At 41.1% G+C, this 19,488-nt stretch overlaps 1 protein-coding gene across 1 annotated transcript in view; it reads left to right on the forward strand.

The window, feature by feature from the left end:
• Positions 1-1,514: 1,514 nt before the first annotated feature.
• KBTBD12 (kelch repeat and BTB domain containing 12) overlaps positions 1,515-19,488 on the forward strand; it is a 29,452-nt gene continuing 11,478 nt past the window's right edge. The window contains exons 1-4 of the mRNA XM_033071414.1: positions 1,515-2,643; positions 3,565-3,835; positions 6,963-7,113; positions 18,363-18,560. Coding sequence (XP_032927305.1) covers positions 1,574-2,643; positions 3,565-3,835; positions 6,963-7,113; positions 18,363-18,560 — 1,690 coding nt within the window. The 5' untranslated portion in view covers positions 1,515-1,573. The remainder of the gene's footprint in view (positions 2,644-3,564; positions 3,836-6,962; positions 7,114-18,362; positions 18,561-19,488) is intronic.

Below are 19,488 nucleotides of genomic sequence, written 5' to 3' on the forward strand. Positions count from 1 at the left end.
ACATCCAGATGTCAATGTTTAGTCTTCCAAATCCACTTTTAAAATCTGGTAATAACCTAGTTTCATTTCTTAGATTTGTTGCTTCTGGTCCCATATTTGGAATATGGAAAGAATTGATCAAATCAAGGAAATGCCAATCTTTAAGCTTGCTTGGCATTTAAATTAGCACTGAAAGTGAGGAATCTACCTAACCTGTAGAATGATGAGTAGTTCCAAAACCAACTGAACAGCTAAAAGAGTAGGTTTGAGTTTGGTGATACAGCTGTAGATTTCCTTTCCACCTGGGAAATAACTGTAATATTTTTAAAGATCTATCTATCTAAATCTGTAGAAAAATCTGGACTGTTTGTAAAAATATCTTTAGAGGAATTTCAAAGAATTTCATATACTCATTTTTTATGTTGATACAGGTTTCTTTAATGAAACTAAGACTTCTCTTTGTACTGCCAGGATTTGAGAAACCAATTCAATCTGTGATATAAACTCTTGATTTTGCAAATATTTAAGCTGCTGAGGAATGTTACTCATTTCAACAATCTCATTAAGCACTTTGTAGCATGTTTGCAGTGTGTTTCAACCATGGTTATACCACAGCTTTAGGACTTGTTCGTGTACTGGTGATTCATGACATGAGTGCTTAATGCATTTCTAAAACAGAACTGTCTCATTACCATATTACAGCCAAAAACTGTGATAAGGACTGGTATCCCTCAAGTAGTGGTAAATGTCATTCTCCCACTGAAATTCTACACCTGTACCTCACTTTCTGCAGAAAGACAGAAATTCATCAAAGGATCTGCCTTCAAAAAAAACCCCAAGCCAAAAATCAAACAGAAATGAGACCTCTGATCTCCTTCCCCCCCCCCCCGCCCCCCCCAATAAATAAAACTGGAGGGAGTATGTTAATAATTACAATTTAATTTAAAATGTCCCTTGAGCTTACAGTGAGTGGAACCTAAACTGTGACTCTGCAGCACATAAACATCCTGCTGAGAAGAAGGACAGCTTGAAGGCTGGCCTCTATTTATTAATCCTTTACTTATTCCTTTGGAAACTGGTGGCACTTCTGCAGAAACCAGTGATCCATGCTGTGGTGTGAGAGAGAAAAGAATCTGGCCTGTTGGACCAAGTTGCTTCCTGCCAGTTCACTACCAGTCTTTGGGGGTAAAAGCTGCCTCTACCCACAGCACTGTATTGGCACTCTCAGCTCAATTTTCATAAGCTCTGGATCAGGGAGAAGAGGGAGAAGACAGAAAAAGATACTTTAAAGGGAAGTCTGTAATTGTCTTTAAATAATCACAGAACTTGGGGGTAGGTATTGAATACTGAAGGTCATTTGAAGTGTTGATTTTTCTTATATTTTGTCTTGAACCTGAGACCTCCCCATAATTTTTATACATTACTGATTCGTATCACACCATACAGATGATTAACTTTAGATAATTGCAGCAATATTCATTTACCCAATATTTCGTTCTTATTGGACAATATTATGTTTCTATCTCTAGAAACATTCCTGATGAAGACCTTGAGTTCCGAGGATATTTAAAGAGAGGAAGTTTGGAGATCAACCATGGATCACAAGGCTGAGGAGAGGAGGAAGCAGCGCCACAGCTTGACTTTACTGGAGCAAGTAAAGAGAATGAAAGAATCAACAGAGATAATCGACGTGGTGCTGGTTGCAGAAGGTGAGAAATTCCCCTGCCATAAGGTGGTGCTGGCTGCCTTCAGTGCCTATTTCAGAGCCATGTTCACGTGCGGCTTGGCAGAGTGTGCTCAGAGGGAGGTGGTGCTGCATGACATCTCTGCCCAGAGCGTGGCCGTGCTCCTGCACTACATGTACAGCGCAGACCTGTGCCTCTCCAGCCACAACGTGCAGGCTGTGGCCCTCACTGCCTACTTCATGCAGATGGAAGAGGTTTGCAGCATGTGTCAGAAGTATATGATGGACCACATGGATGCTTCCAACTGTGTGGGCATCTACTACTTTGCAAACCACATTGGGGCAGAAGATTTATGTGACCAAGCGAGGAAATACACGTATCAGCATTTTGCTGAGGTGAGCTTGCAGGAAGAAATTCTAGAGGTTGAATTCCAGCAGCTGATGACTCTCATCAAATCAGATGATCTGAATATCTCCAGGGAGGAGAGCATTCTGGACCTCGTCATTAGATGGGTCAAGCACAGCAGACAGTCACGCTCAGAACACCTCGTTGAGCTCCTCAAGCAAGTGAGACTGGTACTCATCAGCCCCTCTTTTCTTGTGGAAGCCAGGAAAAGGAACACAATGATTCTGTGCAATTCAGAATGCAATGACATGTTCGAGGAAGCCCTGAAGACCATCCAGCTGTCCAGCCCCCCTTCCCTCAGCCTGAGGTATGGCATGGAGACTACAGATCTTCTGCTCTGCATCGGCAACAACTCCCTTGGCATCAGGTCCAGGCATGGCAGCTACGCAGATGCCAGCTTTTGTTACGCTCCTGCAACACGAAAGACTTACTTCATTTCCTCCCCCAAGTATGGAGAGGGCTTAGGATGTGTTTGCACTGGTGTTGTCACTGAGAAAAATGACATCATTGTGGCAGGCGAGGCAAGCGCCGTCAAAATGTCTAGACAAAGGACCAGGAACATTGAAATTTATAGGTGTGTACCTGTCAGAAATCCCCTAAGTATTTAAAAATTTTAAATCAAAGTAATGTCCCTGGGGACAAAAAAAAGGTAAAAAGACCATTACACAAAGCATTTTTTACTTTATTTTGTGCTTTTTAGAGATTTTGGCTACTTTAATCAATTTGTCTCAACTCATTTTCGTAGCTCTGAGTTATATACATGCAACCAAATCTTGTTGCCTCTTCCGAAAGAATGAGGAGTTACTTTTGTGTTATCTCTGAGTAAATGAACTGAATTAGATCAATGCATGTAGATGTTATAGTCTTCTTACCCAAATCTCAGTATTTTCCTTGGATACTTCTTTTCTAGGTCATTAGCAGGGGAAAATGAGCCAAGTGAATGATCCAATGAGCCCAGTAACACAGAGAAAACATGCTTCTCTGTTAATGTTGATGATAGTGCTTCATAGATTAAAGATGGTGATTGATAGCTCAAAAACCTCATTCTGTTTTTACTGTTATCTTTTTAAGATGCACACATTTTAAAGAAAACCAGACATTTCCTGGATTAAAGATAACATTTTAAAATGGTGACAGCATTTTCAAACGCAAATGCCTAAATTTGAGGAAATAAATTCATAGTGAGGCAGGTGAAGTGGCTTTTTCAGCAGTGTTGAGTTCTCACTGCTCCTGCTAATTTCAGCAGAAACTGTGATTAGGCAGCACATGCAGAAACAAGTGACTTCTTACCTTAATTAGGGTCAAATACTTTTAAAAGGACACCTAAGATTCCTCATACTAAAAATGCTTGATCTTGCAAACATTTGGCTCAATTTCATAACTTCTCTGTGGAGGAGAGAGCTCCTCTTGTCATTGTACTGAGTAAACACTGACAATTAAAGGCTGATGGGACCTGTGTGAACCAGGGCATTTACAACTCTGGATTTTCCTACAGATACCACCAGCGAGGAAACCACTTTTGGCACAGCCTGTGCTCCACTCAGCTCCGTGAGCTCTACGCACTGGGCACTGCCCACAACGACCTCTACGTGATAGGAGGGCAAATGAAAGTGAAAAATCAATATCTGGTCACAAACTGTGTGGAGAAGTATTCCATGGAGCAAGGCACCTGGAGAAGCACAGCACCTCTGCCAGTGCCATTGGCCTGCCACGTGGTGGTGACAGTGAAGGACCAGCTGTACGTGCTGGGTGGATGGACACCACAGGTTGAGAATTGTGCCCATTTACTTCCTTTGCTGTGTGCACTAACAAGAACTGCTGTGTGGTTTTACAGTGCTTCTTGCTTGGGAAAATACAGCAGTGATAACAGAATAAGTTGCTCACCTTCCTCTGATTAAACATGTTCTGTAGGAAAACCAAAGAGGGTGAAGAATAATATCCATCTATGCCATCCTCACTGTAAATACCAGCTGCAGGAAGAGCAGTCTTTATTCACAGAGATATGGACAGTGGGCAAGAGTTTAAAATACATTTCCTTTGTCATTATAGATTCCAGCCTTTCTATTCCTTATTTACCATCCTCTTAATTTTTCTGGATATAATAAATAATGACATTTAATCATACAGGGACACTTAACTGTGCCCTGTCTTCAAAAAGCATGTACACAGGTACATTTCAGGGACAAATTTATATATGACATTTAAAGTTCACCTGGATTTCTCAGGAAGCTTTCTTGGTTAACTAAAGTTAATTTATTTGATTTTCATTGCATTACATTTTAAATGAAAAGTCAAAGCATTATCTGGGAAACAGAGTCCTTTACCCAATCAATTTATTTATTTCTGTTGCATTGCTTAGCCATGTAAAGTTTTAACAGGGATTTTCTGCAGGGCCACAGATACACGTTCAGCAGTACAGAAATTATACAGAGCTACAGGGAACATGGATGTCAAGGGCAGTGCTCACTCTCTTCAGTTGCTCTCAGTGCAAAATATCTTTTAAGAGTCTAGCCTACTTTTATTTATTGCTTGGTGAATTTCAGATTTGAGTGCTCAGGAAAAAGCCCCACATTCACTTGACAATGAAGTGGAGCATCTGTAATCCTCATAGCAATGTGTTCAGACTGTCATCACAACTCAATGGTTTCTGTCCTCTTGAAATAAATTACTGTTTAGAGTATTTAAAAGTGAGAGGCATTCAGCTAACAAGACCTCCACCTCTTTGAATATTTTGAGTGTGCGAGTCCCCAAGGAGGCAGCAGAAAGATCAGGGAGTATTTCTGATACAGAAACAACTGTGCAAGGCTATCTCATATGTAAAGAACAAAAATATGAAAACACTTGATGTAGAAACCATCTGTCTGTAAAAAAAACTTGAACTGAAAGATATGTCATATAACAAAGATAGATGTTGAAGTCAGACAGCCAGCTTTGTTATGCTTTTTTTTCCAGAACAGATTGTGAGAGGGAAAAGTGGCTTAGAAGAGCAAGTCAGGAATATTGAGCCAACAATAATTTTTTTAAAACCCACCTGAAGTGGATATCTGCCTACAAGTACTATCAGTAACAATGCATGGGTGTCTGAGTTTATATAGAAAGAGGTTTGAGATGAGCAGATTAACAGCAATTGATCAAAACCCACAGCTTTGTAAGATTATGGCGTACCTGCAGCGGAATAAATTAGCTAAAGTACTCAAAAAAGTGCTTTAAGACCAGCACTACAGAGTGCTGAATTCTTCTGGTACCATCTATCTTCCCCCTGTCAGCGATTGTATATGTGGGGTTACCACAGCTGCACTGGGAAAGCAAATGAGCTGGCCACGCCAGGGGCTGTCCCTGTGCTGGAGCAGCACTGAATGTTCTGTCAATCCTGAACAAACACTAACAACAGCATTGACAGAGTGCCCTAAATGCATGTGTCCATTACAGGACAGAGATAAATACCCTTCCCACCCAGCTTTGTAATTGAAATAAGACGAGACAAAGTCAAGCCAGGACATAAAATGACAGCTTAGGAGGGCAAGGACTCGCTCACAGCAGCGCTGCTCTGGTCAGCATTGATCTGGCCCCTGATGCCAGCGCAGTTAAAACCCAAAGTGACCAAAGTGACTCCAGGCTTGGTAACTGCAGCTGCTAAAACACAAGAAAGTATTTGGTGAGGCTGAGAGGAAGGTTTCAGACCCCTGAGACACTGAGAAGGGCTGCTGGAAGTTATGCTTTCTGTACACAGAGAGAACAGGGTGCACTCCAAGGAGAGCATTACCACAAAAATGAGGTTGGATGTGAATTTACAGCATGTCAAGTGGTGTCTTCTCCTAAGTACATGTTTAGTCTGTGCTGAAAATACACAGCTTTCAAATATCCCTCTTTCAGTGAATAAATTAGTGCTTCACACTTACCACGGAGAAAGAACATGCCCCGGGCACTTACAGGGAATAACCAAGGGGCTTTATATTTACTCTCTAGTTTGCCTCCTACTAACTTGTCCATGACATTAGTGTGGGAAAGGTCTTTTAGGAAAGAAAAATAACAAAAAAAAAGGACACAAGTTACACCATCACAAGCAAGCAAAGTATTTCTCTCCTTCTCACTCTCTCTATGTGAAAACTTTCATCCCAAAATATTTCAGAATCCTCCCTCCACATCCCACTGCTAACATTCAAGGGTGTTGTACCCAGAAAACAGCATCTGAATTCCCTGCATTGTATAAGACAGGCAGAGAAGGGGGAAGAAGATTAGAGAGAACAAGAGGAGTAGGAGTGAGAATAAAAAGTGTTATGGCAGCAAAGATACAGCGAGGGGGTTAGGAGCTTATTATGAAAACTATTGTAGTTACAGCTGTTGAACAACAACATTACTGTGGTTAGGCTGACTACATAAATATGCAAATGATTATTAGGATAAGACATATGTATACACACACATACATACAAATGTGTGTATATAAAGGTCAGCAAAGTACCTGACTGAGACTCATGGTACAGTGTGAGTAATAGTGGAAAGAGATTTCAACATTTAGCAGGAAAAAAAAAGACAGACTGGTTTTCCCTCGTTATTACTAGCACCGTACAGCAGCCTTGTGGAAGGGGGTATGTTCTTCCAGAGCTGGGAACCTTAACCCTAACCCTGACCCTGAATGTATCGTTAGTACCCAAATCCTTGGCTCTATTGCTGCAGGACATAGACACCCTCTTATTCCTTTGCCTTCTACAGCAGACTCCCAGCCAGCAGCCATGGGTGCTGTTAAACCCTGGGGAGTACAATCCCCTGCAGCTGTAATTGATGTGTTTATGCTATTTATCTGCCGAGCTGTCTGCTGTGATTAATTGCCTGCAGACATGTGTGGAGGGCTCCAAATGTTGTATTATTATCTGGCTGTCATATTTCATGCAGATGGATCTGCCTGACGAGGAGCCGGATCGATTAAGTAACAGAACGTTTCGGTACGACCCAGGCCAAGACAAATGGACAGAGAGAGCTCCAATGAAGTTCTCCAAGTACCGCTTCAGCACAGCCGTGGTCAACGGGGAGATTTATGTCTTGGGTAAGAGGAAAGAGATTTTTAACAGATAGCACCATGACTTTTTCTTCTTTCCACCAATTTGCCTTTGTGAAGTGAAATATCTCACCCTTTGTTACGTACTGTAGGACAAAGTACCTCGTACTAAATGGAGAGTATTTTTCTAAAGTTGTTTGTTCCCCACATTATTTCTTCCTTCTGTAATTTATGTAGATTAAATTATGTGAATGCGTGGTGCTCTGGATTCGTGCAACAAATTCGTGCAACTTCACTTTTTAAGATACTTTTCTTTGGGGTATCAGTGTGTGCTGTAAATAATAATGAATTTTAAAAGGTGAGTAGAGAAGCCTTGAAGCCCCATTTCACAGGTGAGCAGTGAAATGCTAAGGAATATATGCAGCATCGTGAAGGAAAGGCATAAGGATAAAGAAAATTTTGATTTTCCAAACCAAACATCATGTCTCCTGGTAAAACCCAGCGAATTCTTCTCTTCCACCTACCTCAGCACAGTACATTTAAAAAATATATAAGTATTTCCTTTTGTCAATTTTTGATTGAATTCTTTCAGTTTTTTTTGTTTCAAAACAGTACTTTGACCAAAAGTTTTACAATTTGTGCAAATGAGTTCAGTAATCTCCTACCTACCCTAAAATCTTTTGCCCCAAAATCTTATTGTAGGTAGATATATGACTGAAAAGTTCTTGGAGAAGTGGGGAAACAAGTCCATCCAGTCAATCTACAGGTGGGCTGTGAGTGATTCATGTCCTTGGACTCACCTGTGTCTCATGGGCAGCTTTAGGCATGAGGAAAGCAGCAATTCTATCAGGACCTCAGGATATTTCAATCCCTTCTGCTTCAAATTATTCCTGCTTACAAGCTTATCAAAGTGAACACAAAAATACAGTCTTATCACCCTCCTGTCTCAGGGTGTTCTGCCTTTGTCTGGGTTGTTATGTACCAGGGATAAAGCAGAGTTTGTTCCTGGCTCATAACACAGAAGCTACTTTGCAGGGAGATATGCAGGAAAGGTGTCTTTGAAGCAGAAGAGAAAAGTGGCTTTAATGCTGAGTTTGTCTTCTTTTAGAGAAACTTCTTTATCATAAGTGGTTTGAAGGAGGCCCATAGGCACAACCAGGAGGAAGGGTGACAGAAGCCCACATATAAAAGTGAGTTTTGCAAACAGAAAGTTGTGTCATTATTTTCAAAGCTTAGTGATAGAAAATGTCAGTGTACTGTTAAATAATGAGAGTGTTGGCTGCTCAGGTTCAAAGGTGCTTTGAAAACATGGAGACTTGGTGCTCTGTAAAAGGTTAAATACATATAATTATTTATACTGTCACTGATGCTCTAATGGGGCAGCAGAAGCAGCTGGAATAGCTGGGAAGAGAAGAGCAGCATTCATGTGTTTCAGTGAGAAGCGCTCCGAGATCAAGACCTCGAAGGCTGTGATGACACAGGGAGTCAGGGAGCAGAAAAAAGCAGCCTCCTTGGGATGCATGTGATAAAACAAATTGTCAGTCTTCTTCACAGCAAGGCTGACACCGGCACAAGGAAAAGGAGTGGCTAATGGGGAAAACTGCATCCATTTTCTTTCCTCAAAAATCTCGCAGAGCAAGAAGAATATATGAGCGATTACAGTAATAAAATGTACAGATTGAACACAAAACACAGCATTAAATCTGGAAAATGCCTGTTTAAATGGCATTGAGGAAAGTTCATGGTCTCATGGACCTTCAGAAGAATTTTGCTAATTAAAAAAATAAAAATCCTTGGGTTTGCATGTGTAGCTGCAGTGTTCAGGGAGCTGAACACTAACTTGAATTCTCTCTTACCTGCTGGCCAATACCAATAATTCTGTGTATGTGGGAGAGAAAATCTTTGCTACAATCTGATCTGCACATGTGTGGTAACAGGGTTTTGCTCTGACTCCATCATTTTGCTGGTTTACACACACCTTCCCATGGCAGTCTTGATTTGAGCCTATTCCTAAGGGAACCGGAACCAATGCACTTAATGCTTGGGTTAACAGTTTGCTGCATTGGACACTTCACTCTTGCCACTAAGTCCAAGTAAACATTCATAAAGGCAGTGTTTGTCCTCAGTTTTAACAGTGTAAATCTGGGGGAATTGCACTGTAATGAACAAACTTGCTTGTGAATTATAGCAAGGGTAACTAGATCACATGCTGCTCCAAGCAGCAGATTCCTGAGAAAGATTGAGTATTTTTACCATTACATTTCTGAGCCTGCCTCCCTTCTGATGCTCTGCCCACTCAAGGTGTAGCTGCAGCAAGTGCAGACATGGATGAGTTACCATCAGGTAGCAGGAATATCAGCTGCAGGGAAGACATTTTGACCTAGGTCTGGGCTGCTTTCACAAACTCCTCATTGCCAGTTTTCACAAACCTTGTAAGAACTTTAGCATCCATAAATCTGCAAAAATGTAGTTGAAACTTGCCAACAGGCACAAAAACTTTGTAAAGTAGAGAAAATAATATAAATGCAGATAGAGAGCATGCATATAGTCAGAAGAACTGCATAGATCTTGTTTTCTTGGGAAGTTGAATAATATTACAACTAATTTTTTAATTGAAAGACAAGTCTGAGCCGAAATTGATTGATAACAAATTCTGCCTTTGAGTATGCTGGTTTCAATGCACCTGCAAGAGTATGGGTGGAAATGGAGATTTATCTGTTAACATTAAGAAGACAACATGGTTGTTAAATGTCCACCATCACAGTCTGAAAACTCTGTGGGGAGATTAAAGCATTTTGCAAGACCTCTAAAAGTGATGAAGCAAATTCCAAATGAACTCTGGCTGGAAGCATCTTATTCTGCAGGCAGCACACAAAGCCTCATCCCTAGCTGTAAACTCACACTCATAACCTGTAATTGAACCTCACACAGAAAAGCCACATTCCACAGCTCCTCTGGGATGCCAGCTTCTTGTTACCTTGTGAGTTCTCAGGCTGCTGAGCTGTGAGGTGTGTCCAGTTCCCCTTTGGACACAACTGTGATGGTAAGCCCAGCCAGGGGAATGGGCAATTCATGGCATTGAGAGGAAAGCAGTAAAAGTTCCTAATCTGGCTGATGTGCTCCTTGATCATGAAGTTCAGGGGAGAATGGGAATGGAAAGAATAGAGGTTGATAGTGACAGAGCAAAGGATAGCATCTGTCATGAGGGTAGTAAAACCACTGCAGGCTCCCCAAAGCTGTGGATCCCTTGGACATCACCTGCTTCATAAGGAGTGTCAGGCACTCTGAGAGTCTGGAAAGAAACTGTCAAGGGTGATTTGTGCAAAAAGACACATTCTGAAGAGGATCAGAGCTCATGGGTTGTTCTCATATAGTGGTTTCAGAGATAGCTCAGCCATAGTGACTAAGCTTTTGTGCTATAGATGAGAGAGACTCTTTTGCTGAGTCTCTGCTACTGCTATTGATACCCTCCCCAATCCTAATGGGAATTTCTCTTGCTGAAGTGTGTGTGCACAGAACTCAGACATCCAACAGGCTCCTGTGCAGCCCCAGTCAGGGGATACCCAGTGAAGGGGCCATTCAGAAGCACGGAACAGCACTGCTTGGATTCCCACAGGTATCCCCCACTTCTCCTAGTGTTCATGTTCCTTTTGGGGTGCATCATCTCCACGGGCATCCTGCAGTCTCCAGCCAGCTAAGGAGATCCACTGGGGGCTGCTGGAGGCAGATGAGGGAAAGGATGGGAGGCAACGTGTTAACAGCTAAATGCAAGGCATCTTCTGTATGCCTGGAGGACCACACCCTGCTTCCCAGGAATAAAAACGTGAAATAAAGAGACAGTTCTGGCTGGGCACATAGTCATGCAAAGAGATGGGATTTCTTTCAACAAGTCTTGAAAACAAAGTCTTTAAATGAAGTAAGGTAGTCAGCTCTTTCCAGCAGGATCTCTCACACGGGTGTCAGCACATTGAGGGACTCTTGAGCATAGATGAAAAATCATTGCAGAGAAAGTTGATCCTCTTTAATGTGTATGATGTAAAAATTCAATTTCTATCATAAATATGCAGCAGAAAGAATTTATAAAATACTAGCTTTGAATAAGGTGAAGTAGCAGACTCTTTGATAGACAAGTCTAATTTTTGTTCTCATCCATGTTGGTGTAAATCTGTAGTAAGTAGTCTGCTGATGGCAGTTGTGTTGTGTCAAGATCATTTTATTCTCACCCAGATCAGAATCTGATGCTTAGCCTTTGAAGTGTTAATTTCTGAAAAGTCCTATTGGCACAGCACAGAGCATGTAATCACTGTCCAAAAACCCTCCCCAGACTAATTGCCAGCTCCAGCATGTAAAACCCTAATGACTTAAATGGAATTATTCTAGAGTCACACTGATGGAAGGAAAATGAGAAATAGATCAGAGTTTTTGGTCTGAGTAGTAGCATTGTTCAAGAACCTGTACTGTGTGTCTTAATCAGCAATCCTGCAACATAATTATCTGTTTGTTGTGCAATGTTCCTAGAGAATCTCAAGCTATTTATACACCATACATAATCCTCATAAGTAAATGAACAGCAATTCCTAAGGCTCAAAATCCTTTCTCCTATTCATCTCTCTCCACTGGTCTCAGCTCTTTCTCTCCATATTTTCCCAGGAACATAACTATATTCGTTGGAAAGCCCAAGAAAGAGCAGTATTGTGTTCTTAATGACAGAGGCAATTGAGACACGTTTGGAAGAAAACCAGATGGGAGGGCTCTATTTAAGGTCATGCATTTTAATCTCTCACTTTAAAAAAATATCCTTTCCAGCTACTTCTCTGAAAACTTATCACAGCCAACATACACATTAGGAAAATTCATCCAAATGAATCCATTTGAATGCCATATTCATTATTTATGTTAAAACACACTCAGTAGAGCCAGTGTCTCTGAAATACAGGTCACTGGTAAAAAAAAAGAAGTTATATCATTATGACAGCTTTAACCATGTGTTGCTTTTATGCTGTATAATTCCTGCTTTATAAATAATAATGTATTGAAGGACTTAAATGAGAAATCCTATTAGGGAAGATTTAGGAACAAAAGATTTTTTGTTTATCCTCCTCAGACTGCCATCCTACCTCTTACAAGTTGGTGTTTTTCCCCCCCTGGGTTCTTGCTGAAAGCTTCTTTTAAAAGTTTTAAACAGTTAAATGAGGTTCAATTAAATGCTGAATGTCTTGATCACAGAATACTTATTTGAATATGTACTTTGGGGTCTCTCTGGAAAAGAAAGTGTGTGTAGGAGGAGCTGGAAGGAGACATTTTAGCTTTCATGCTTGAGTATTAACTGTGCATTTGAATAACATTTCCTTTTAAAATAAACATGTCTATTTATAAATATGCTTTGGATTTCTGACAAGTAACAGCTTATGGGTTTGATTCTGAGCTTTTATACCTGTGCAACAGCCTCCAAAGTGCCCATGTGCAGGGAGGAACAAAAATAGGCAGATAAATTGGTCTGATAGATGAGATTGAAACTGCTTTGTTCACACTTCAGTATTTTCAAAGGAAGTGAGAAAAGACATGAGGAAAGAAGGATCTGAATCTGAGACATTGACCATGCTTAGGAAGACAAGAATCTGTTTTTCAGCCCTGCTTCTAATCAATCTTATGCCCTCATATCTTCTACAAGCTGCATTACCTCATCTGCTGTGCTCTGGGTTAGCAAAGGATGACAGTGCTCCTTGGTTTCATCTTTGGAAGTGCCTGCCAGGGCTGGTTTATGGCTCCATCATTTCTCTGAGACACCAGCTACGCTTAGCAGAGAATGAGAGAAATGTAACTGCTGAGACCCAGCTTGAGTGCTGGTGATGAAGGGAAATGTTATATAAGAGATTAGCACTATTAAATCCATTGTGCATTCCAGAGACCAATTTACTAATGAATTACTTTACAGGAGACACATCTTGGATTTCTTTTGCTTGTTGAAGAGTTACTCTCTTTTCTTTTTTTTCTCCTTATTTCCCAGATTCCTTTGATAAAAATTCAAAGAGGCACTACTAAGAGCACATGTTGCTTGGTATTGTGATCTGAGGACTCAGTTGTAGGACAAAGAGTAGCACTGTCAGTACCCTGAGGGCACTAACAAGTCTTGATCATCCTGAGCAGCATCACTTGGGGCCTCCACCCACCCCTTTTGCCCAAAGGTCTGGGAGCATCAGTTAAACACAGGCCTGAGGGCTCAATTCCTTCTGTGCCTTTGCCTGACACCTGCTTGTAGGGCCTCCTGCAATTGTTTGCAATTTTTTGCCTCCTTCAGAATAGCCCATCCCTGGTTCTCTGGAGCTGTGCCCTCATGGTGCACCACCTGGCTCAACTTCCTTTGGAAGCAGCTCTGCTCTTGCTGTTCCCTGATACCCTGTCTGAGAGACAGTGCACGTCTAATTTCAGATGTCTGTTGGTGGGGGAACCAAATTACGTGGTGTGAATCTGGTGGTCAGTCAGTCTCAATGGAGCACTGTCCTGTGTGCACCCCAGCCACCTTGTAGGTGTTATTATGTTCAACCATCCTGTCTATGCAAGGAGCAACCTAGACTGATGTCTGTGTGGTTTTCCTGGAGGAAAAGAAATTGTCACTGTTGGACTTGCCTGCCTGGCAATTTAATTCCATAAGAGCTCGGTGTGGATGAGACTTAGGAGTGCAATTCCTCTGTGCCAGTGCCCACTTTGTATAAGTGACATGGGTGAAGAACAGGAATGTCACTCACCTGCACGTCAGGCTCATTCCTATAGAAACAATCAGAGGTATTTAAAGCAGTTGCTGCCCTTGCACGTGCTGAATTATTGACAGTGACTCTTTACCACCGCACCACCATTTACAGACCTTCCCCCCAAGTGCTGGAAGGCTGTGCTGTTATTAAGGCTGATGTGGCTCTGAATTGAATTTGCTCCTCTCCAGTGAGCATGGGGTAAGGGACAGGCAGTGACCCCAGCCCAGGCTGGGTGCTTTGCCTTCAGCCAGCTGCAATCAGTGTGTAGAGCTGGCACAGAACTGTGCCTCATTGAAATGCTGAGGATGTGCTAATCACATCACCTGCCCTGCCTTGCCTGCTTGCATCAAAGGCTCCTCTTCTTTATCCTGACTTCTTAATAAAGATCATGGGTTTTATTTTTATATTTATTTTACTGAGAGAGCTTCATATTAGATTTAAAGTCCATTAGTACCACTGCTTATAGAGTGCCCTTGAAAGTATGTTTAATTGCAGGCTAATCCAAGTGTGATCTGGAAAGCTCTCAAGCATTAATGGGTTGGGAACACAAAGGTGGCTTCACTGGGTTTTTTTAGTCCTTCAGTGGTATCTGAAATATCTCCTAGGAAAACTGCAATTGTAAAAAGCCTAAAGGGTTGAAAGGGTGTATTTGTAAGGAAGACTGAGTTCTGGGATTTCATCTTCTTGTATGATCAATGCAGTAGTGACAGAAATGTTTAAAACTCCCAATGAGAAATCCATCTTCCCTGCACAAAGGACAGATAACTGAGCTTTGGGCAGAGAACTGAACCAGGTGGGGTTAAATTCACCTGCTCTCTTCATAAGCGTGGCTTAACAAAGGACCCTCCCCACACCATGGGCATGGAAATAGGCATTGCTGCCTTGGCACACCTGCAGGGACTCCCAGGAGGCTGTGACCAGGTGTGTTTTACCGACCCAGATAGAGTTTGGGGTGGTTTAAGGCACAGTCTCGGGTACACCATGCACTGCTGATGGATCACTTGGCACTAGAGTGTCCCTCAAATGACCCAAACCCCTAAGCCCTCTTCTGCCTTCACTCCCTAAATGTCACCCCCATTTTATGGAGAGGCTCCTGTAGGAGCAGAGCATGAGCTCAGATTTTCAGCTGCTCTATCCAAACAACCTTGGACAGACAATCTTTGTGGTCTAAACTGTAGTTCCCTATGTCTCCACTTGCATTCCTGATGGTTTCATAAAAATGAATGAAGAAGCCAGTGAGACAGGATGGTCTGGATTCTCGAGTGATGGAGCAGAAAGTGGCCAGAGTTGTCTGACACAGCAAGGGGTTTTTTCTGCCAATTTGAAATCACTCATGGTATATATATTGCAGATGATGAATACCCTGGTTAATGTGAGATTCCTCCAGTTGTTTGTAGATGTGAATTGATTTAAATTTGAGTGAAACTTTTTTTGTTGTTATTGATTTTTGTATTCAGTTATTTGGAAAGAGTCCTGAGACATCCATTTTCATAGAGGAAAAAAATATACTTTCTCACAGGAGTAATTCTCAACTACTGCATCTGGGAACACAGAAAGAAAGTGCTCAGGGAGTCTGATATCCTCAGATCCTTTGTTAGCAAGCTTTCAGTGTTAATATTGCTTTAAGAGAGGAGGTTGAAGTTCATTTCTTGTTTTCCAGAATGCTCTTCTTCTGAGCTTGAAAATTAAATTTTATTCCCCTCTGATATTTCCTTCTTCCTTTCTATTTGCTGAGAACTTAGTTTTCCCATTGTAAATTGAATATGAAATTAGATTTAGCTGAAATAGCTGTGCAGGGTTTAAATAAAATATAGATATTTCGTACCATCAGGACTGTGTCTGATAAAGACAGAATTAAAAGAGGTTAAATATAAGTTGCTTAAACCATTCCATTAAGGTTTCATAAATGCTGGAAAATATGTAGTAGTTCTGAAATTTTTTAAAAGATGTACCAATAGATCCTGGAAACTACTTTTCTAATAACTATACAGGAAAAATGTTTGGAAGTGGATCCCCTGGACTGGCAGCTGAATGTCTTCATTAACAGGTAGTGGTTGGGAGGTGTTTTTGCAGAAAGTCACTGAATGCTCTGTCAGTTTTGTACCTGATTATTTGTGTTCTTTCTGAAGTTACCTTGCCCCACAGTTACTCTATTTAGAAAATGACAATAAAAACACAGTAAGAAATAAAAAGCTATTATGCATCTAGAAAAGTTCAGGGCATTTTGTTCACCTCCCCCTCCTTGCTTGAAATAATAAGGCAATCAGCAAAGTTATTGGTTTCTGACATGCTGCATGCATTCCCTAACTGGCACCATTTATTTCTCTGATTGAACAAGAACCTCTTTCATTTTTCACATGAAGACTTTTCTTTTGGGTGAGTGCATATTCTTCAGCGGGGTACAGTAACAACTGGGCTAATTTAAAAATACTTAGCTTGACAACCAGCAGCCAAATATCTTTGGCACCACAAAGCTGTATTTTGAAAGGGCCAGTTTAGTCTGTGGGGAGTTCTAATATTATTAGTTCCCAGTTAAAACTGGCTTGAGAGTCTCTGTCTGTGTTACACTGCAGTCTGGACTGTACACAAACTGGTGTGCATAAACTGGTCCATGAATCTGCCAGTGGAAGCTGTACAATCAGAAACCCCATGAGATAAGCAATCAATTAAATAGCCCTATCAGTTAAAAAACTTGATTAGCTCTTATAATTTTTCTTGATAAATGTAGTGCAATATTGTCCTGTCCTAAGAGTGGCACCTCTTTAATGAGTAGTGGAAAAGACTGCACAGGAGAAGATAATGCTTCTGGCATAAAGAACAATATAATAAATAAATGTCTGAATTCTGAAATACCCCAAGGAATAGATCAGTGAGACTCCATCATAAGAAAGACTCAGCAGGGTGACGCTTCCCTTTTTGACATGGAAATGATTAGCAAAATTCCATGACCACAGTTAATCTCTACCTCAGCTCTCTTATGTGAATCGAGGATCAGAGGAGGAGCCCATCAGAGCAAATGCTGCTTTAATTGAGGGTGTTAATCGTGAACACCTTCAGATTGCAGCCTCGTGTAAGCACACACGAAGGGGTATCTAGTACAAACTGCAAAGACCTTGCTGGTGGGTACTGAGGCAAGTAAAGATTCGCTGTGCCGGAAAAGGAGATGAAAACCAAACTCGGTGAAGGTTTTTCAATTTAAAATATTATAAAACACTGTTAATTTCAGCCAGAGGAAAACTTCCTGCTGGTGATAATGGACACTGAATTTTATTCTAATTTTGCTGCTCTGATGCAGGTTTAACTGATTTTATTTTTGCCCGACTCTAAAATACAGATCAGGAATACAGTGCTAGCAGATTTGGAGCATTGCAGTCCCCATTTATAGGGAGCTTCCTCCTGCAAACACTTTTGGAGAATGAACAAAAGATTTAAGAAACAGCCCATTTTAAGAGCTAGATAGAAAATCACATGCAAGTAAAACTTGGAGTACTAGGGGCTCATTTCTCTGACAGCCCAGCTTAACAGCACTAGGGACAACATATTTTAAAAGCAGCTGAACCAGCACAGGTTGCACTTGCAGTCCTTTCCCTTTGCATATGCAAGGGCATAATTACATGCTTACAATGCATTTTGGATTTGCACAATTGAGCAGCCCTACACGTGTATGTGGAATGCCAGCCTCCATGTGGAAATGGCTTGCCTATTGCATTCATTTTATGTTTAAAAGTAGTCACAAACACACACATGCACAAAAGAACGCCATCAGTGCTCATTACAGAGTATTGTGTCCATTGGCACAGATGGAAAACCTGCGCATTAATTCAGAGAACCAGAGGCTGTAAATTCAAAATGTGGATTTGCTCACTGGAAGGGATTTGGAAAGGCAGAGTTTGCCAAGTACTGTCAGGGTACAGTGTTTCCAGTGTGCACAGGGATCTCAGGTATCTCTGCAGCCTGTCCAGTAAGGAAAATGGGATCTCTTTCAATCCTGTATACTCACTTCAAGCACCCTAATTAATTGCTCAACAGTAGGGCTGTTGCTAACAACTCAGCTGGCACTCCTGTGTGTTGGATGGGTTTGTTCCTGGAATCTGATTTGCCTTTAAAAATGGGTATAATTTGCTGTAAGAGATAGGTATAATATTTTTCTTTTATTGAGGAAAATTAACCAACAAATGCAAATAATTATTGGTAACATGTGAGGGTCAAATTCACCAACAGTACTTGAAAAAAAATAGATTTTGATCCATTGCAAATAGAACAAATAATTATGACAATTTCTACCATATGGGAAGAAAACAAAACAAAATACCTTTGTGTTTTGAAGACATTCTGCTTGTCCTTCCTTTGATATGAGACTTCAGAAAGGATCTTGCTTTGGTGTCTATGGACGATGTGCTGTAGCTTCTGCTTTGGGTTCTCACAAACTTCTGAAGCTGCAAAGAGGAAAGAGTGGGAGATGAGAAGATGTAAACAGAAAATGGAGCCAGCAATGTGTTTTATAGCAGAATGTGGGACTGCTACATTTTACCTGTGTATGTTTTGCAGGAGGAATTGGGTGCCTTGGTTATGACAGAGGACAGACACGGAAATGCCTTGATGCAGTGGAGATTTATAACCCTGATGGAGACTTTTGGAGGGATGGACCCCCTATGCCTTCTCCCCTCCTGTCCTTACGGACAAACTCTACCAGCGCGGGCTGTGTGGAAGGGAAGCTGTACCTCTGTGGAGGATTTCATGGAGCAGGTACTAAAATGAATCCAACATCCTCTGTGTGGTTAAAATCAGCTTCACTGGACATGGACTGACCTGATGAGTGATCAGCCCTATCAGGTGGCACTGCATGCCCTGGAGCTACAAACCTGATTCTGCCCTTTGGACTGCCAGCTCCTAATGTCAATATGAATTGGGTTCTGTTTGACTTTTGCTTTTTCCCTTAACAAAACACAAAAATTTAAGGATGTTTCTGATCCACACTAAACCTGTCCAAATCTAAAACCTCAGATTATTCAGGATTTACATTTAGAGTCACAGATATGAGGAGTGTAGTGTTTTATGGACATTAGAGAACTTGGGCATATTTGTTGAAGATTAAGGCTCTGTCCATCAGTCCTTAGCCATGTTATCTCACTCTGCCTATTTACTTACATGCTTTTGTAATCAATGTTGAAAAAGCTTGTGTATTTAATGAGTACCCAGGGTAGGGAAATGAGATACAAACAGACTAAAGTTCCAGATCTGGTGATTTTAAATAATCCTAGCCCCATGGACACCTTTCTTCTTTTAAGACTTCTTCCTTCCAAGTTTGCTTAGCTTTATCTATATCTCCAGTGCACAGAACCTATTTTTTTCATTATAAATGCAAATGATAGCAAAACAAGCACATTTAAATTATTCTGCTACACACAGTTGCCATCCCAAATTCCTTTCCAGGAGAAAGCAATAGCACAGATAGCAATAGCAGGTGTCCACTGCTAATAAATCTCATGTCAGCCTCACTGTTGACCAGGAATAGTCAGATGGTATCACAGAGATATGTCCTCCTCATTACACTTCTACTTGTATAACAACCTCTAAACTTAAAGCTGCTGTTATTTTAGAATGATGATTCTCATCAGCTAGTTCTCAACTTGCCTTGTGCTTTCATTTGGTACTGTTTGAGGAAGCTGCCTCC

Source organism: Catharus ustulatus, chromosome 13 (genome assembly GCF_009819885.2).
Source record: "Catharus ustulatus isolate bCatUst1 chromosome 13, bCatUst1.pri.v2, whole genome shotgun sequence".
Taxonomy (NCBI): domain Eukaryota; kingdom Metazoa; phylum Chordata; class Aves; order Passeriformes; family Turdidae; genus Catharus; species Catharus ustulatus.